At 40.7% G+C, this 20,610-nt stretch overlaps 1 protein-coding gene and 1 non-coding gene across 7 annotated transcripts in view; both read left to right on the top strand.

The window, feature by feature from the left end:
• Positions 1-20,610, top strand: part of NISCH (nischarin) — a 184,933-nt gene that overhangs the window by 22,814 nt on the left and 141,509 nt on the right. For all 6 annotated transcript variants that reach the window (XR_012235258.1, XM_073592451.1, XM_073592452.1 and 3 more), the window contains 5 exons: positions 2,462-2,557; positions 10,035-10,130; positions 17,031-17,183; positions 17,313-17,381; positions 19,370-19,555. Coding sequence is in view for 5 of the 6 variants with exons in the window: in XM_073592451.1 (XP_073448552.1) it covers positions 2,462-2,557; positions 10,035-10,130; positions 17,031-17,183; positions 17,313-17,381; positions 19,370-19,555 (600 nt within the window). In the remaining variant the exon portion in view is untranslated. The remainder of the gene's footprint in view (positions 1-2,461; positions 2,558-10,034; positions 10,131-17,030; positions 17,184-17,312; positions 17,382-19,369; positions 19,556-20,610) is intronic.
• Positions 2,112-2,302, top strand: LOC141103946 (U2 spliceosomal RNA). The gene has a single exon (XR_012235400.1). It is a non-coding gene; the product is annotated as a U2 spliceosomal RNA (small nuclear RNA).

Below are 20,610 nucleotides of genomic sequence, written 5' to 3'. Positions count from 1 at the left end.
TTGATTACCAGGTTTGCTCACATCTCAGGAGGGATTTTGGTCCACTCTTTACAGATCTTTTCCTAAATCGGTAAGATTTCTTGGCTGTCACTTGGCAACTCGAAGTTTCAGCTCCCTCCATAAATTCTCTAAGGGATTAAGGTCTGATGATTGATGGTTATTTTGAATTTCTTCCATTTATGAATCATTGCTCCAACAGTTGTCTCCTTCTCACCAAGCTTTTTGCTGATGGTCTTGTAGTCCATTCCAGCTCTGTGCAGGTCTACAATCTTGTCCCTGATGTCCTTTGACAGCTGTTTGGTCTTGCCCATGGTGGTGGGTTTGAATGGAAGAAAGATTCTGTGGACAGGTGTCTTTTATGCACATAACGAATTGTCATTAGCAGCACCTTCTTAAATTGACAGGACTAATCTGTGTACCATAGCCAGTCTGTGGGAGCCAGAATTATTGTTGGTTGGTAGGGGATCAAATATTTATTTTACTCACTGAACTGCAACTGAATTTATAACATTTGTATCATGTGTTTTTTTTTTTTTTTTCTTTTTTTTTTTTTCTGGATTTTTGGTTGATATTCTGTCTCCATTTAAAATATCTCTATGATAAAAATGATAGACCCTTCATTTCTTTGTAAGTGGGCAAATTTACAAAATCTGCAGGGGATCAAATAATTATTTTCCCCGCTGTATATACTGCCCCAAGCAGTCCCTTCTGCTCTATCCAGAACATCTTCTCATGTACAGGAATCTTGATATTACTTCTCCTCCAACAGCTCTGGCTTTGCTTTTGTTTTCCCCTCATTTACCCAGATTGAAAGATTAGATATAATTTGCACATGAAAGTGTATTTTTTGTGCTTGAAAAATGTGCAAAAGTGACTTGAGAAAATGTTTTCTCGTAACATTTTCTATAACCGTTTTTCATGCAAAATATTACAGAAGTATGCTGACAAAGAAGTATAAAGCTGCACGCTGTCCTTACTTTCCGGCTTGTGCAGTTGTTCAATCTCCTGTCCTGTACTAAATTAGCTTGTTCTGGTTTCCCTGCACACTGCGAGGTTCTCACAGTGCATTAGAAGCTGCAGCAATTCAGATGGAGCCCACCTTGTTTCCTGGCTGGAGGACATCCAACATAGTCTAGCACTTTCCTCCTCCGCTTTAGTGTCACTTGTCAGCCCCTTTTAATTCATAGGACTTCATTTATTTTAATCATGGAGGCTTAAAGTGGATGTAAACCCGAATATTATTATTTTTTTTATCATACTGTAGAGTATAAGATTTCCTATCATTTGAGCCCAGTCTTGCCACACAGAGTTAATCCATTTCTGAGCAATCCTCTTTTATTGTTCAGTGAGAAACTGAGAAAAACTTTGTCAAATCCTCCCCCTTGCTGTGAGTGACAGGTGATTTACATATCTCGTGCTTCAGCCTAAGAGACATGCAGTATTTTTTAATTCCCTCCCCCACTCCTTTCTTCAGCAGCTCTGCAAGGATTGGCTGTTCCACACCTCACCATGATTTGGCATGCTGAAGTCATGTGGTTACTTTCCTGTTTTTCACTGGATGTTAGAGATCATAGCAGACGTTTAGTGTAAGAAATACACAGGAGAAAATGCATATTGACAAGGGGAGTGTAGAGGTGGGCGGGGAGTCTACTGACATCACAACTCCACCCACCGAGCTCCAGACAACAGACCCACCCACAGAATATGCAGTTTTTCGGATCTAATAACAGACAGAGGGGAGACATTTGACAGGTAAAGATGCATGCAGGAGGCGTGTATATCCTTATAGATAACCCCTATGGCAGTAGTTTAGAAAATATGACATTGGGTTTACATCCACTTTAACGTCATATGTTGGCATTACTTTGGAGGGTTTGCATGCAAATATACTCTGCCTTTGAAATCCCACCCCTCCAGACTGACACTCATTGATCAAGGCATTTCAATGTTTGCATAACTCCCCTCAAGTACCAGCCAAGTGCTTGCATCTGGGCTGAGGGCTCTTGAGAGGAGACTGAGGCAGGGTGCTGTGATGGGTTTTATTCAAATTGTCATTATGTTGATGACAGAGGAAAAAAAGGAACCAGGGAAGGCAAAACATCAGCAGATTAATCGCTTCTCAGCTTTTTGGCTAAGATGAAGTGTAGTATCTGTTCTTATCAGTTTATTATCTGATAAGTCCCCTATCTGGGGACCATATAGTAAATGGATTTTTAGAACAGGGAGATGGAAGAAGAGCTTGCGGTGTCCACTCCATGCATCAACCTGGTATTGCAGTACCTCTAGGACTGGGAAAAAAATATCAACAGATTAAACTTCAGCCTTAACATCAAATATACAACAAAAAGTCTGTGTGAAAAATCAAAACAACCTTTCACATGGAAAGTGTGTTCCCTTCTGCAATGTAATTGTTCTGAAAGCCTTGGTTTAATTACAGAATAATTTGTTCATGGTTTTTCAGATCAGTGGTTCAAAAGGTCCAGTTGGAACAAGTAATATACAAGAACACCTATTAGCATATGATCTGTCAGTATTTAAATCGCTTTGTCAAGTTGAGGTAAGAAATTTACCAAGTGATCATACTTGTTGCAGCATTGTTAATCATATATTCTGCATAATTGCAGGACTGGCACTACTACAGTCATTGCAATCTGCCTTCTATGCATGCCTTTGTGTTCTTTTTTTTTTTTTTTTTTGTATATATTGCTATCAAGATAATTTATTGTTGTACACTCCTTATTATCTCTAAGTCCCCTTTCACACTGGGGCCGCCCTGTGTTAGCGGTAAAGTGCTGCTCGTTTTAGCGGCACTTTTAAACCCCCCCCTTCTAGCGGCTGAAGAAGGGGTTAAAAGCGTCCGTGTTGCGGCGCTTCCGAAATGCTTATCAGGCACTTTGGAAGCGCTGACCATTCATTTCAATTGGCAGGGCGTTTTTGGAGCGCTGTAAACATTGAATCCAAACCGCCCCAAAGATGCTGCTTGCAGGACTTTTCCTAACGGCTTTTTTCAGGCGCTTTACAGGCGCTATTTCTAGCGCTAAAATGCCTGAACACTGCCTCAGTGAGAAAGGGGTCTTAATGCATTCTCTTCTAATGGTCACATGATATGATATGTGTCTCATCAAACTGTTTTAGTCAGCATTTCTTGATTGCACATCACAGGCTGACAATTCAGTCTTCTGTGGGTTAAGCAGCTTCCTTCCAGTGATTTGAACCCTGGCAAAGCTGTAAGAACAGACAGCTTAACCTTTCACACTCCCAGCATTCCTTCAAATAGAACTAAATATTTTTTTTTACATTTTGTGTGGAGAAAGGGAGGGTTATAACTAGAGGTCGACCGATATATCAGCCGATATTTGGCGTCTTTTATTTAATCGGCATCGGGCGATTGTGCTGATAAAAAAGGCCGATTTATAACTTCAGCAGGACTTGCAAATGACTTCTGTAAAAGATGTCAATGCAAGTTGCCTGAAGTCTTCTGTGAAGACTTCTCTCCTCTCTGGGCAGCCTGCCAAGTCTGATAAAAGAAGCTGAAAAGATACAATGTTTACACTTATCAATGAGCTGAACTCTGTGTGTAGAAGCTCTCAGTTTAACCATTTAAAGACTTAGGCTGGCCATACACTATACAATTTTCCTGTTCAACTTTCCTTTAGATTTACCAAAACCATATAATATGAGGTCAAACCTAAACCCTTTCCATTTGTATGCAATCAGACAGGCCCTTGCACTACATAGTTGAAGGTAAATCTAAAGGAAATTGAATCAGAAAATTGTATAGTGTATGGCCAGCCTAAATCTTTTCTGACACTTGTTGCTTACAAGTAAAAATCCTGTATTTTCTGCTAGAAAATCACTTAGAACCCCCAAACATTATATATATATATATATATATATATATATATATATATATATATATATATATATATATCAGAGACCCTAGGGAATAAAATAGCAGTTGTTGCAATATTTTATGTCACGCGGTATTTGCGCAGCGGTCTTTCAAACGCAATTTTTTTTCTAAAAAAATACACGAATTAAAAAAAAAAAAAAAAAATAAGCAGTAAAGTTAGCCCATTTTTTTTTCGTCCAAAAGTTTTGATTACCTGTTTTTGTGTATTTAATATTTAAGATCTAGTGTTTTTTTGTTTTTTTTGTTTTGCAGGCACTTTACAGATGCTATTTTTAGCCCAAAAGCTCCTGAAAAACGCCCCAGTGTGAAAGGGGTGTAATTGTTAGATTTTATGAGATGAAGGGGAAAAAAAAAAAATCGGGCTAACCTATCGTCCCAAAAAAATTGGCATCATATATCGGCCACCGTGATTTCTAAATGTCGGTATCGGCCAGAGAAAAACCCATATCGGTCGACCTCTAGTTATAACCCCATTCAAGGTTTTTTGCTATCTGTGTCACATTGAGAAGATTCCCTTTCACTTCCTGTCCCAAAACAGGAAGTGAGAGGAAATCCCCAAGTCAGGGAATCCTTGGTTGTCACCATAACAAGTGTCCCCATTATAAGTTTTCCCCTGTACTCTTGTTCTGATGACAGGGATTTTCTTTCGGTTTCACTTTTGGTGATAGCGGTGAACTGGCTAAAAAACTTTGCAGGTGCTCGAATACCCTTCCAATCTATAGCCAAAACTTTAAAAGTACTTTTATTTTCGCTGTGTTCTTTGATGATCTGTGCCTTCGCTACCTCTGAAAGAAGCTCGTTCTTTTCTGCTTGTTGGATTTCTTCTAGAAAGTGGAGGACCCTGCAATGATAGCCGACTTCTTGTTCTACTGTCACTGGGTGGTTTGGCAACTTATCATTCAGGACTATGGCCTCAGGGGAAAGGCTCCCCACTTCATGTTCATGAAGTTGATATGCTAAAAGCATAAAAAATGATTATAGCAGTTTGTTGTGTATGGGGCTGTGTAGCCACAGACTGGTCAGGGTGCCCATGCTGACCTGTGTCCACAGCCAAAAATGCCTACAATAAGCATGTAAGCGTCAGAAATGCGCCACAGAGCAGTGGAAGAAGATGCCCTGGTCTAGTGAATCACATTTCTTTTATATCATGTGGATGGCCGGGTGCATGTGTGTCACTTACCTAGGGAGGCGATGGCACCAGGATGCAGTATGGAAAGAAGGCGAGCTGACGGGCAGTGTGATGCTTTGGGCAATACTATTCTGGGAAATCTTGGGTTCTGCCATTCATGTGGAAGTTACCTGATATGTACCACCTACCTAAATATTGTTGCTGACTAAGTACATTGCTTCATGGAAAATGTATTATGTGTTTGCAGTGGCCTGTTTCAGCAAGATAATGCACCCTGCCACACCACAAAAATGGTTCAAGAATGGTTTGAAAAACACACCAATGTGTTTGAGGTGTAGTTTTGGCCTCCAAATTCTCCAGATCTTAATCCAATCGAGCATCTGTGGAATGTGCTGGAAAAACCAATCCAATCCATGGAGGAGGTGGGGCATCTCATAACTTAAGGATTTAAAGGATCTGCAACTGACGGCTTGTTGCCAGATACCACAGCATACCTTCAGAAGTCTTAGGTTGTCCATGCTTAGCCGGGTCAGGGTTGTTTTGGTAACAAGAGAGGACCTACTAAAATATCAGTGGGTAGTCAGAAAGTTATGGCTGATCAGTGTATAGTGGTGCCATTATAATATTAAATACAGAGGCTTTTCTGTATGATCATGTTTCCTTTGCTAATAATGCTACCTGGAATTGTTTGATGCATAAATATGCGTTATGTAAAACTCAAAAGTTAGTATATTGTATATAGTGTTCTTTTTATGGAGATCAGGTTTTATGTTGAAAGGGGGTAGGTAGGAAATTTTAAGCATTAAGTAGAATTCTCTTTGACTCAAATAATCATCTAGCAATTTCTGCTTGGTGTCCAAAGTGCAAGTTGTATTAAAATTTCCTATAGATTCAATTGCTGATATAATTGTTGCTGGCTTCTTTGGAAGTTTATGTCCCCCTATGTTCATTATCTCAAAATACCCCTCTTTTTTTTGAGTTAACAATGGAACAATACATTTCAAATTATGTCACAGAAATAGATATCCAGTTAGACAAACATCGTGCAAACAGGCCTCCATTTTTGTGGTCTTTTCTCCACTTGCTCCACTCCTGCTATGGAATTCCTGCAAAGTGTTTAAAGTGGTTGTATAGGCTGAATGTTTTGTTACCTTCATGCATTCTCTGCATTAAGGTAAACCTTCAATGTTCAGCCCCCAGGCCCCCCTTAGAGCAGCGGCTTTCTTGGCTCTCTCCCTGCTCTATGGCTCAGAGACAGCATTTCAGCTAATACAAAGGAGCGCGATATAAGCCGTTTCCTGTTAAAAATCATAATGTGATGGAATAGCATTTTAAAGGTATAGTCTATTTTTTGCACAAAAAAATCATAAATTCCAAAGGTTTTTCACATATGGTCAGTTCCAGAATATATGATTCTACAATATTTGATTGAGGCTTTTAACATGTATGGCTATTTTGACTAGTGGAGAGCTTCATTTTGTATGCCTGTTTAGGATAATATACAATATATCCACACAAATGTTTCCCTGTCCTGGGAAAAACTATGGGAATTTTTAGAATTGCATATGTAAACATTTGGATCTGCTTGTGGGACAATGTGTTTTTTATTATTATGCAGGATTTATATAGCGCCTACAGTTTGCGCAGCATTTTACAATATAAAGGGAGACCATACAGCAACAAAAAAATTCAATACAAGAGGGATTTATACAATGTCATAATAGCTTGTTTAGTGGAATTTGATGTTGAAGGCATTTCATGTGTCAGAAGAGAAGAATTTAGCTGCTTTTTTTTTTGCATGCGAGACGGCCTGAGTTTATGCAAATAGGTTATGCTGTACAAAAGCATGTGTATTCTTAGCTGAAATTTAGGGTGTTACCACCTTTTTAAAATATATTTGAATGCTAAATTTTTCCTGATGTATTTTTGGGATAGTTAGCAATTCTGATTTTTAATTTGGGATAGAGACATTCTTGTCTATGCTGAAATGAGCACACTGGCTATTATAGAAGGGGTCTTTTCTTACACTCTAGATCAGGGGTGTCAAACTCCTTTTCATCACCGGCTGCATCAGTAACACTATATAAATTTATCCAGGGCTTTTTCTTTTAACTCCGAGAATAGGTGCAGGAACTCAACCTCTCCCCCTCCTCTCCACCCGAACCACATTAAATGGTGAGTGTGGCCAAATTGCACTAAAAGTGGGATGATCCTAAAGGGGCAATTAATACCAGGAGCATGTTATATGCCGTGTTCAGGGATGTGCTGCGGACAGAGTGCGGGGTTGAGGAGTGTGCTGCGGACAGGGTGCGGGGTTGAGGAGTGTGCTGCGGACAGGGTGCGGGGTTGAGGAGTGTGCTGCGGACAGGGTGCAGGGTTGAGGGGAGTGCTGCACATATCTCCCTCCACAGCCCTCACCCCCCCCTTCTGACCTACCTGGCATGGCTCTGCCTCTCTAGGACTTGCAGGTAGATCATTATTCGGCATCAGTGCACCTGGGCACAGGGCAACTTACCACGTGATTCCTCATCTGACTCTGCATCTCCCTTTATTCTTGCCATGCGTATAGCGCAGGCAGAGATCTGTGAGGACCACCAAGAGGAAAACTATACTTGTAAACACAGAAGGCTTCTAAATTTATAAGTGACAGTGGGGAGTGGGGGGTTTTTAAAGGTACTGGATTTACGAAAGTCACTGCAATGCTATTTGATGGAGCTGATGAATATTGGAGAATCCTTGTCTTCTGTACTAGATACAGGAGGTGTGGGATATAGTAGGGTTCCTGCCTCCTGCACTAGACATCCATATTTTGTATACCAGATAAATGGAATGATCCATATGGCAAAGTCCCCGTCTTCCATATTAGATACAGGAGGATCTAGTTCTAGGATAATCACTGTCTCCTATACTAGATACAGGATATGCTGTTTATAATAGAGTTCCTGTACAGGATGTGCAGGTTATAGGAATATCCCTGTCTTTTATACTGAATACAGGAGATGCTGTTTATACACCAACCAAATTGTTCTCTTCACTCCTCTCAAGACCTCCTGCTCTCTAGCTTGCTTGTTACCTCCTCCAACGCTCGCCTCTAGGACTTCTCCTGAGCCTCTCCCATCCTCTGGAATGCTCTACCCAAATCTGTTCGACTATCTCCTACTCCGTCCACTTTCAGACGATCCTGAAAACTCATCTCTTCAGAGAAGCCTATCTGGCCCCACCTAACAACTGCACATTTATTTTCTCCATCAGCCCATGCCCACAGTTATTACCTCTTGTATCTCTTGACCTTGCCTCCTTAGGCCTCATGTACACTGCTGCTAGTAAACGGACATTTAGGAGCAGTTGGTCATTTTTTTCAGCTGCCCCTGAACTCTCCTCTGTTATCTTATCAGTACATGTACACAGGTTCGTTTATAGTCGTTTCTAGGCAGCTGAGTTTAGAAGCTTTTTTTGGAACACAAAAAAATGGGTTCAGACGGATGTTCAGAATCATTTGAAACGCCAAATGCTTGTAACGGCTTGTAAACACTGCTAAACGCGGTAACTCACATTTAGCAGTGTTTCGTTTACAGGCTCAAGTGAAAAATAATGGGCACGGCGCCAAATAATAAAAACATGCACTCTCACAGTCTAATGCTGCTCCTAAAATTAGTATAATACTAATAGACAATAGACAAAAACGCGGCCTGTTTCTAGCTGTCAAGCTAAATTGTTCAGGAGAAAGTTGAACAACATCCCGTGTACATGAAGTCGTAGATTGTAAGCTCTAATGAGCAGGGCCCCCTGATTCCTACTGTATTAGGCCCCTTTCACACTGGGGCGGTGGGGGCGTCGGCGGTACAACAGCGCTATTTTTAGCGCTGCTGTACCGTCGTTCTTGCAGCTGTATTCGGCCGCTAGCGGCGCGGTTTTAACCCCCGCTGGCGGCCGAAAAAGGGTTAAAATCCCTCGTACAGCGCGGCTATAGCCGCAGTATTGCCGCAATGTCCCATTGATTTCAATGGGCGGGAGCAGTTTAGGAGCGGTGAATACACCGCTCCTTCACCGCTCCAAAGAAGCGGTTTGCAGGACTCTTTTCACCGTCCTGCCAGCGCACCGCTTCAGTGTGAAAGCCCTCGGGCTTTCACACTGAACAAACAGCGGAGGCTGTTTAGGGGTGGTTTGCAGGCGGTATTTTTAGCGCAATACCGCCTGCAAACCGCCCCAGTGTGAAAGGGGTCTTAAAGTGTATTGTATTTGTACTGTCTACTTTCAAATTGTAAAGCGCTGCGTAAACTGTTGGCGCTATATAAATCCTGTATAACAATAATAATATACTGTATGAGTCCCTGTACAGAATGCGCATGTTTATAGGAAAGACCCTTTGTTCTAAACTAAATGTGGGGCATAGGTGACACCCTTTTATTTTGGGTTTATTATACAGGATTTATATATATATATGAGCACCAACAGTTTGCGCAGCGCTTTACAATGTAAAGGGAGACCCTTCACCAACAGTACAATTCAAATCAAGGGGGTTAGAGGAGGCCTGCTCCTGCGAGCTTACAGTCTAAGAGTTCATTTGGAACATGTTATAGCAGAGGTCACATTTTGTTCGTGGGACTTCCAAATACAAGATAAACCTAGAAATGCTAAATGCAGGAAGTTTTGAACATCTATCTTTGTTTCCTGCAGTTACAGGTGCTGATGGGTCGGCGCTGGATAAACTTTCAATAACCTTGTGATATTTTCAGTTCTCTGTTTGTCAGTTTTTGTTTTTGCGTTTCTCTTGGGATGCCTTCATATATTTGCCTTTGGCAATAATGATTATGTTCCAGTAATATCTGTCTTACAAAGCAGCTGACTGTCAGCAGAATTTACTTAAGCAGCACTTTGTTTTAAGCAGTCAGCACAGCTAATCAGCTAAGTATTCAGGAAATGTCTGACTTGACCATTGTTCACAGTAAACTGAACATGAGCACATTATCATGCTAATATTCTGTTTTTCAGATCTGTCATTCAGATGCAAGGCTTATAAAAGGCTTCACCTCTTGCAAGAAGACACTGGAAACTATGACTGTTCAGTTTTCAGCATCATCAATGAAGGTGCCATTTTTTTTTTAATGCTATATAAAAAAAAAGTAATAGTTCTTACTACAAGAAAGACAAAAACTATATTCCATCAGTTCCTCCTGTGTGGTTTATATATGCATCTCCTGTAATCTACAGAAAGGGATCAGACAAAAAAAGCTTGCTGACTGGCCCTGCTATAACATGCTGATTCTGTGTTATTGAGAACCACATTTCAGATAACTGGGTCATTATTTCCTTTTTAAGTAACCCAGACCTGCTTGAAGTTGAGAGGATACCATACAGTATACTACACCTGAGTAGCATTAATTGGCCTTGTCGCATTTGTTTTGCTCTGCTAATCGCTAATGATTTTACCAAGAAAGGGCCAGTACTATGGGCACCTGAAAATTTGTCCTTTTCCTTAGCATGCAAACTTTTTGGTTAAATGACCATTCATCTTAATTCACCCAATAATTATAGACTCCCCTCACCATATAATGAGCATGACTATATATACACTCACCAGCCACTTTGTTAGGTACACCTTGCTAGTACCGGGTTGGACCCCCATTTGCCCTCAGAAATGCCTTAATTCTTTGTGGCATAGATTCAAGAAGGTGCTTGAAACATTCTTCAGAGCTTTTGGTCCATATTTACAGATTTGTCGGCTGCACATCCATAATGCGAATCTCCCATTACACCAGATCCCAAAGGTGCACTGAGATCTGGTGACTGTGGAGGCCATTGGAGTACAGTGAGCTCATTGTCATGTTTAAGAAACCAGTTTGAGGTGATTTGAGCTTTGTGACATGGTGCATTATCCTGCTGGAAGTCGCCATCAGAAGATGGGTACACTGTAGTCATAAAGGGATGGACATGGTCAACAACAATACTCAGGCTGTAGCGTTTAAATGATGCTCAATTAGTACGAAGGGGTCCAAAGTATGCCAAGAAAATATCCCCCACACAATTACACCACCACCAGCCTGAATCATTGACACAAGGCAGGATGGCTCCATGTTTTCATGTTGCTTATGCCAAATTCTTACCCTACTTTCTGAATGTTGCAGCTGAAATTGGGACTCATTGGGCCAGGCAACGTTTTTCCAAATTTTGGTGAGCCTGTGCGAATTGTAACCTCAGTTTCCTGTTCTTAGCTGACAGGAGTGACACCTGGTGTGGTCTTCTGCTGCTGTAGCCGATCTGCTTCAAATTTCTATGCGTTGGGCATTCAGAGATGATATTCTGCATACCTTGGTTGTAACGAGTGGTCATTTGAGTTACTGTTGCCTTTCTATCATCGTGAACCAGTCTGCCCATTCTCCTCTAACATCAGCGAGGCATTTTTGTCCACACAACTGCCACTCTGGATATTTTCTTTTTTTTCAGACCTTTCTCTGTAAACCCTAGAGATGGTTGTGCCTGAAACTCCTAGTAGATCAGCAGTTTTTGAAATACTCAGACCAGCCTGTCTGGCACCAACAACCATGCCATGTCCAAAGTCCCTTTTTAAATACCCTTTCTTCACCATTCTGATGCACGGTTTGAACTTAAGCAACTCATCTTCACCACGTTTAGATTCCAAAATGCATTAAGTTGCTGCCATGTGATTGGCTGATTAACAATTTGTGTTACCAATGGGGCAAATGACAAGTGCCCAAGAGCCAAAGCTGTACCCAAACCCTGCTCCTGAAGAGCTATAGGCCCAGTAGCTGTAGTCACTGGTTTACATGGATTGCTTTGGCAACACCCGCTTGTGTTTTTTGATTAATGATTGAACTGTGAAAAAAATGTTTTTTAACTGCTTCAGCCCCGGAAGATTTTACCCCCTTCCTGACCAGAGCGTTTTTTGCGATTTGGCACTGCGTCGCTTTAACAATTGCGCGGTCGTGCGACGTGGCTCCCAAACAAAATTGACATCCTTTTTTTTCCCCACAAATAGAGCTTTCTTTTGGTGGTATTTGATCGCCTCTGCAATTTTTTTTTTTATTTTTTTATTTTTTGCGCTATAAACAAAATAAGAGCGACAATTTTGAAAAAAAACGCATTATTTTTTTACATTTTGCTATAATAAATATCCCCCAAAAATATATAAAAAAACATATTTTTTCCTCAGTTTAGGCCGATCGTATTCTTCTACATATTTTTGGTAAAAAAAAATCGCAATAAGCGTTTATTGATTGGTTTGCGCAAAAGTTATAGCGTTTACTAAATAGGGGATAGTTTTATGGCATTTTTATTAATATTTTTTTTTTTTACTAGTAATGGCGGCGATCAGCGATTTTTATTGAGTCTGCGACGTTATGGCGGACATGTCGGACGTTTTTGACACATTTTTGGGACCATTGTCATTTATACAGCGATCAGTGCGATTAAAAATGCACTGATTACTGTGTAAATGACGCTGGCAGTGAAGGGGTTAACCACTAGGGGGCGGGGAGGGGTTAAGTATGTCCTAGGGGAGTGATTACTAACTGTAGGGGGATGGGCTAGCTCTGTCATTACTCTGATCACTGCTCCCAATGACAGGGAACTGTGATCAGTGACACTTGTCACTAGGCAGAACGGGGAGATGCTGTTTACATCAGCATCTCCCCGTTCGTCCTCTCCGTGAGGCGATCGCGGGTATCCCCGCGGCGATCGAGTCCGCAGGACCCGCGACCCGACGCATGGAGCTCCCGGCCGGCGTGCACGCAATGGCACGGCGGGGAATTCAAATGGACGTTCCTGTAAGTCCATTTGCCCACCCATGCCATTCTGCCGATGTACATCGGCGTGCGCCGGTCGGGAACCGGTTAAAGCATGTTTAAATTGTGAAGAACTTTTATTCAGTGTACATTTTTATTAGTCATTCTTGTGATGCACACCCTTCTGTTGATCAAGTTCACTCTTCAGCATTCTGGCTTAGCATTATTGCTTCCTGGTTCAGCTGCCCGCTCCCTGGAAGATAACGATTCACTGTCCTAGAAGGAATCAGAGGGATGACACAGGAAGCTGAATTGCTGAACAGGCAATTTGAATAGTTTTCGTCAGGAAAAAGCAACTTTCAGCAGGAAACATGACAGTGTTTACCCTGGCTGCTATCTAATAAACAAGAAAAATTGTGGCAGCTCAGAGTGCAATGAGCAGGATCTAGAAATTTTGCTGTGGTGTCTGTGATGAGCCACCTACCTTGAGTTTTGTAAATATCTTGTTGTGGTACTTGTATCACCTGCCTGACTGTGCAGTTGGGAAAATGTGACTACAGTGCCTTAAAAAAGCCTTCATACCCCTTGACGTTTTACACATTTTGTCATGTTACAAACAAAAAGGTATATGTATTTTATTGGGATTGTATCTGATAGACCAACACAAGATGGCGCATAATTGTGAAGTGGAAGGAAAATGATAAATGGTTTTCAATTTTTTTTTACAAATAAATATCTGAAAAGCGTGCCGTGCATTTGTATTTCAGCCCCCGGAATCAATACTTTGTAGAACCACCTTTTCCTGCAATTACAGCCGCAAGTCTTTTTGGGGATGTCTCTACCAGCTTTGCACATTCTTCTTTGCAAAATGGCTCAAGCTCTATAAGAGTGGATGGAAAACATCTGTGAACAGCCATTTGCAAGTCTTGCCACAAATACTCAATTGGACTTTGACTGGGCTATTCTAATGAATGAATATTGGAAGGGATTGATTAGGGGTGGATGGCGCTACCTTATCTGGGTATCTTGACTTATAATTTAATGAACCTCAAAAGGAACCAGGTACTATATAATAATAATAAATGCACCCCTTTATCCCTCATTAGGTAGTGGATCTAGATGTCCCCCGTTACCTGAGTGGACTGTGCTAGCAAATCAGTCTCATACCTATATACAGGTGTACACCATGTGATTAATCAACACAAATTAATTAAGTGACAATTGATAAAAAATCAATAGTGGCAACCAAACAAACCAAAAATAAAGTTAGAGTTAAATAAAATACCACGGTACGAACTTATATTAATCCCCAAATGTGCTTATAAGCAAAAATGTGAATATGAATAGTCCCAACATTAGACATATAGTGCAGGATTGCTCATTAGATAATATAAAACTGATGGAAAAATAATGGAAATTAGTGAACAACTTAGTGGAAAAAAATTTTTTGATAAAAAAATATATAGTGTAAAAAGTGAAATAAAGTCCAATAGCAGGAAGTGAAAACGTCTGTAATCGGTGACTTTCGTGAAACCAGCTGATCAAATCCAGTGACTTGCGGTGCTCCCCCTCAAAGATCCCCACTCACCAGCTCCCTGCACCCCTGCAGGGGTAGTAGGCATGTAATAATAGGCAGCAATAAGATGTATATGGGTCATCAGAGTCCACCGCTCCAGCTGTAAGGTATCCTTCAGTATATCCTCATAGAGAAGAAACCGGGCTCCATAGTGTGATACTTTTTTTAAAAAATGTTTTTATTTATCACAACAGTACAAAAATAAAAATAAAAATTTGCGCCTTTGATAACGTCGATGACGAAACGCGTAAGGCGGAGCTACGCACTGACGTCACACGCGGAAGTAGGAGAGTGTGGAACGCAGCTGAGGCGCACGCTGCGCAGCTGACGGTTCTAGACGGCCTGCACTCTCCATACGAAACAGCTTACACGCTGTGTGTCTGTTTGGCTTGGTTTTTGAACTTTTTATTCACCTGGTTTATTTTGATTTTTGTACTGTTGTGATAAATAAAAACATTTTTAAAAAAAAGTATCACACTATGGAGCCCTGTTTCTTCTCTATGAGGATATACTGAAGGATACCTTACAGCTGGAGTGGTGGACTCTGATGACCCATATACATCTTATTGCTGCCTATTATTACATGCCTACTACCCCTGCAGGGGTGCAGGGAGCTGGTGAGTGGGGATCTTTGAGGGGGAGCACCGCAAGTCACTGGATTTGATCAGCTGGTTTCACGAAAGTCACCGATTACAGACGTTTTCACTTCCTGCTATTGGACTTTATTTCACTTTTTACACTATATATTTTTTTATCAAAAAATTTTTTTCCACTAAGTTGTTCACTAATTTCCATTATTTTTCCATCAGTTTTATATTATCTAATGAGCAATCCTGCACTATATGTCTAATGCTGGGACTATTCATATTCACATTTTTGCTTATAAGCACATTTGGACACATTTGGGGATTAATATAAGTTCGTACCGTGGTATTTTATTTAACTTTAACTTTATTTTTGGTTTGTTTGGTTGCCACTATTGATTTTTTATCAATTGTCACTTAATTAATTTGTGTTGATTAATCACATGGTGTACACCTGTATATAGGTATGAGACTGATTTGCTAGCACAGTCCACTCAGGTAACGGGGGACATCTAGATCCACTACCTAATGAGGGATAAAGGGGTGCATTTATTATTATTATATAGTACCTGGTTCCTTTTGAGGTTCATTAAATTATAAGTCAAGATACCCAGATAAGGTAGCGCCATCCACCCCTAATCAATCCCTTCCACTATTCAACTCACCCCTGCGGGGGTAAGTGCAAGGGGAGGCTGCAAGCCTCTAGGTCCGTGAGCGCGGAAACCCTTTCCTTATTTTTATATAATAAATGAATATGCTTTGATCTAAACCATTCCATTGTAGCTCTGGCTGTATGTTTCAGGTCGTTGTTCTGCTGGAAGGTGAACTTCCACCCCAGTCTCAAGTCTTTTGCAGATTCTAACAGGTTTTCTTCTAAGATTGCCCTGTATTTGGCTCCATCCATCTTCCCAACAACTCTGACTAGCTTCTCTGTCCCTGCTAAAGAAAAGCATCCCCACAACATGATGCTGCCACCACCATTTTATACATTATTTTATAAATCAAATCAATTATTTCAAATTGTTTACACAGAGTTTTGCTTTAACCGCTTCCCGACCGGCGCACGCCGATGTACGTCGGCAGAATGGCATGGCTGGGCAAATGGGCGTACCTGTACGTCCCTTTAAATTTGCCGCCTTGCCATTGCGTGCGCGCCGGCTGGGAGCTCCATGAGTCGGGTCCCGGGTCTCGCGGACTCGATCACCGCAGGGATACCCACGATCGCCTCATGGAGAGGAAGAACGGGGAGGTGTTAATGTAAACAAGCATCTCCCCGTTATGCCTAGTGACAGTGTCCTGTGATCGGGAGCAGAGATCAGTGACGTGTCACACATAGCCACGCCCCCCCCACAGTTAGAAACACTCCCCAGGACATACTTAACCCCTACACTGCCCCCTAATGTTTAACCCCTTCACTGCCAGTGTCATTTACACAGGAATCGGTGCATTTCTATTGCACTGATTGCTGTATAAATGACAGTGGTCCCAAAAATGTGTCAGAAATGTCCGATGTATCTGCCATAATGTCGCAGTCATGATAAAAATCCCTGATCGCCGCCAATACTAGTAAAAAAAAATATCAATAAAAATGCCATAAAACTATCCCCTATTTTGTAGACGCTATAACTTTTGCACAAACCAATAAATAAACGCTTATTGCGATTTTTATTTTTTTACCAAAAATATGTAGAAGAATACATATCGGCCTAAACTGAGGGGAAAAAAAGTTTTTTTTTTTTTTTTTAAATATTTTTTGGGGGTATTTATTATATCAAAAATAATGCGTTTTTTCAAAATTGATGCTTTTTTTTTTTGTTTATAGCGCAAAAAATAAAAACCGCAGAGGTGATCAAATACCACCAAAAATAAGCTCTAGTTGTAGGAAAAAAAGGAGGTCAATTTTGTTTGGGAGTCACGTCGCATGACTGCGCAATTGTCAGTTAAAGCGACGCAGTGCCGAATCGCAAAAAGTGCTCTGGTCAGGAAGGGGGTAAATTCTTCCGGGGCTGAAGTTGTTAACATTTACCAAATTAAAAACCTAAATGTTGATTTCTGTTGGAAGCTGAAGGGTTCTTTATGTGCCTAGGATATCCTGGTGCCTGAGGCTCTGGAATTCGATCATTGGGAGGCAGAAGATGCGACCTCAGATTGTCCTATAACAGCTGTAGTGCCGAAATGGAGTACGCTGACCACTGTGGATATGAGCCACAATCAGATCTCTTGTATTGATGATTCTGTGGTAAGAGGCTGCATTCATTTTTTTTTAAAAAGGTTCAAGTAAATACTTTGCCTTTTTTATCAGTTTTCTATCAGTTGGCTTAACGTGTATTATTACACATGTTTTTTTTTGTGTGCGCTTTGTTTACAGAAAATTGCTCCACAAATAGAGTTCCTGGCCTTGAGTCATAATAGCATATCCTCCATAGAAAATCTGCAGGTAAGTGGCCTTTTACTCTTTTGAGAGGAGTATATTTAAAAATAAACTGTAGACTTTCTACATTTTTATCTATATGTTTAAAGGCTAAGTTCTTTTTAAAGTGTCATTAAACCCACATAAAAAAAAAAAATTATTGCTCCCACTTTGACCTTCGTTTCTTTCTTTTTTTTACACCCTTTTTTTTTCTTTTCTTTTTTTTTTTGTTTGAATTATATCTCTTCTCTGCCCTCCAAAGCATCTAATAAAACTGAGATGGGTTTGATCAGATGCTGCACAGACGGTAACCACCTGTAAACAAACAAACCGAAACTGGAAGTGATGAAAATCTCTTCACTTTGGTTTCTGATGTCACAGAGAAAGAGAGTAACTTCTGTTGTTTCTCCATCTAGTGCCTCCGATGTGACAGGTTGCATTGGTACTGGACTCACCAATGGTATGAGGAGGGGGTGACCCCCTTTCGTTTCTTGTAAAAGTAATCAGACAGCTGTATAGTCGCTCAATCACTTTTACTATGTAGATCAGTGTTTCTCAACTCCAGTCCTCAAGGAGCCCCAACAGGTCATGTTTTTTCAGGCTCTCCGTTTTTTTGCACAGGTGATTTGATCAGTTTCACTGCCTTAGTAATTACCACAGCCGTTCATCTGAAGGAAATTCTGAAAACATAAACTGTTGGGGCGCCTTGAGGACTGGTGTTGAGAAACACTGATGTATAGAATCGCCGGATGAACAAAATGATACCAGGATCATAGCTGCAGCTGCAACCATGATCCAGATATCACCACCACTTCCCAAGGACATTTATATACATACATCGGTCAGGAAATGGTTAAAAGTGATTTAGCTTTGAATTTTTTATTCTAAACGTGCTGTCTTATCTAATATTGTTAGACTTGGTAAAGTGAATAAATGACTAACTGGACCTTTTCCCAAAAGAGGATTATGTCTTTAAAAACCACAAAACTCTGCCCTATATTGACCTCTTGAGGGGGTGAACATGTAAAAATGTAGTTTGCTTTGCTTTGATATGAGTTGGTAAGTGCAGTATTCTCCACTCCCCGTTAATCATCTGTGGTTTCTTTTAACAGTTTTTTCACCTTAAAAGCAAACAACACTGCTATAGATCTTTGTGGGGTCCTCTTTAATGAAACCTTTGTAGGATCTGATGCAGATAACCTCTAAAAGTGAAAGTACTTCTTTGCTATCTGTTAAGTGTGCACATATCACACATGATAAAATATTTGATAGGTCATCATCTGGGGGTTTTTAGTATATGCATTAGTGTACAGAATCACGCCTGTCACCCCAAATAAGTTCCAGAGCTTCTTTTGGGCAACAGGCGTCCTGCGATTGGGGTACCATTGAAAGTAACGGGGATCGCAAGTTCTTCCCACGATTTTCAGCGATTCAGAGTCGCCGGCAGAATCACGGCGATTCTGCCCGCGAGCCGGAACGCCATAGTATAAATGGAGCCTAAAGGTATCTGACCATGCTAAGATACCAATATTGGACAGCTGTTGCATCATAATTAATGTGCTTTTGAAACCATCTCTCCCCATACCAAACTGTAAACAATGAGCATTAATGCAGTCTGGAATCTGAAAGCCAGAGGAGTTCTGCATGCATTAATCGAATGCTGGTTTTCCGGCAGGACTGTTGTACAGAAGCTGGTTGTACTGGCCAAACCAGCTGTATTTCTATGTGCATATACCCGGCTTTACTCCCCTTTCTATTTGTGATGCTGCAGTCTGTTTATAATTTTTGCAATCTCCTTGACAGGCTGTGGGATATAAACAGAGGTGTTCACAGGCATATGCTGATCTGTTCTGGTTAAATTCTTGAAATATAAACTTAAAAATATATGCCCAATGCCAAAAGTGTGCATTTTTCTACTTTCATTCTTTTACAAGATAACTTAGTACTGTGCAACTGTACAATGACTGTTTTAAAAATCTTTAGTATTAAAAAACTGTTAACTTCACTTTTTATAGCACTTGTACAACTTGGTTCACTTGGATCTGTCCTACAACAAACTCTCTGGGCTGGAAGGCATTCACTCAAAGATTGGAAATATAAAAACGCTAAACTTAGCTGGAAACCTGCTAGAAAGTCTCAAGGGGCTCAATAAATTATATTCTCTGGTCAACCTGGATTTAAGCAACAACAAGATCTCCCAGGTAGTCACATTTCTGCTTAATCAACTTTTCTGGTAGTTATTGTTAAACACATTAAAATGGAGGTGTAACAAAAGTCGAATTGGTATTTTGAATAAGAGTGTTTGGAAAAAAAATCTTTGCATTGACACTGAGTTTATCCTTCATCATGGTGTTTGCCCTATTCTATTCGGTAGATCCTTGATATCGCATCACATATTACGAGGTCTTCTCTACTCTTGCTCACAATGGAAGTCCTGATATAGCTCTGCAGGCCGCAGTTGAAAATAAGTTAATAACTGCTATTATTATTGGCTGCTCATACATAATTTTAAGATAGTTACATACATACATAGTCAGGTTGAAAAAAGACACAAGTGCACAACTAATTAGAATTTTTTTTTTATATATATAATATCTCTATATCTCTCTCTCTCTCTGTCTCTCTCTCTCTCTATCTGTCTCTCTCTCTGTCTCTCTCTCTCTCTATCTCTCTCTCTCTCTATCTGTCTCTCTCTCTCTCTCTATCTGTCTCTCTCTCTCTCTCTATCTGTCTCTCTCTCTCTCTATCTGTCTCTCTCTCTATCTGTCTCTCTCTCTCTGTCTCTGTCTCTCTCTATCTGTCTCTCTCTCTCTGTCTCTCTCTCTGTCTCTCTCTGTGTCTCTCTCTCTCTCTCTGTGTCTCTCTCTGTGTCTCTCTCTGTGTCTCTCTCTGTGTCTCTCTCTGTGTCTCTCTCTGTGTCTCTCTCTGTGTCTCTCTCTCTGTCTCTCTGTCTCTCGGTGTCTGTCTCTCTCTCTCTCTCTCTCTCTCTCTCTCTCTCTCTCTCTCTCTCTCTCTCTCTCTCTCTCTCTCTCTCTCTCTCTCTCTCTCTCTCTCTCTCTCTCTCTCTCTGTCTCAGATCACAGGTGAGGATGGTTACCTTTTTAATAGCCATTCAAACCCCTTTGTGTCAACTTGTGTGAATGTTATCAGGCCAAAATCACCAGGGTATGTAAATTTTTGATCGCGGTCATTAGGGTAGTTTCTGTTGTGATTATGATTTAAAGAGTAAGCACAGTTGTTTGATAATAAATGGCTT

Source organism: Aquarana catesbeiana, linkage group LG07, assembly GCF_042186555.1.
Source record: "Aquarana catesbeiana isolate 2022-GZ linkage group LG07, ASM4218655v1, whole genome shotgun sequence".
In the NCBI taxonomy this organism is placed as follows: Eukaryota; Metazoa; Chordata; class Amphibia; order Anura; family Ranidae; genus Aquarana; species Aquarana catesbeiana.
This window is presented reverse-complemented; position numbering and strand designations above follow the sequence as displayed.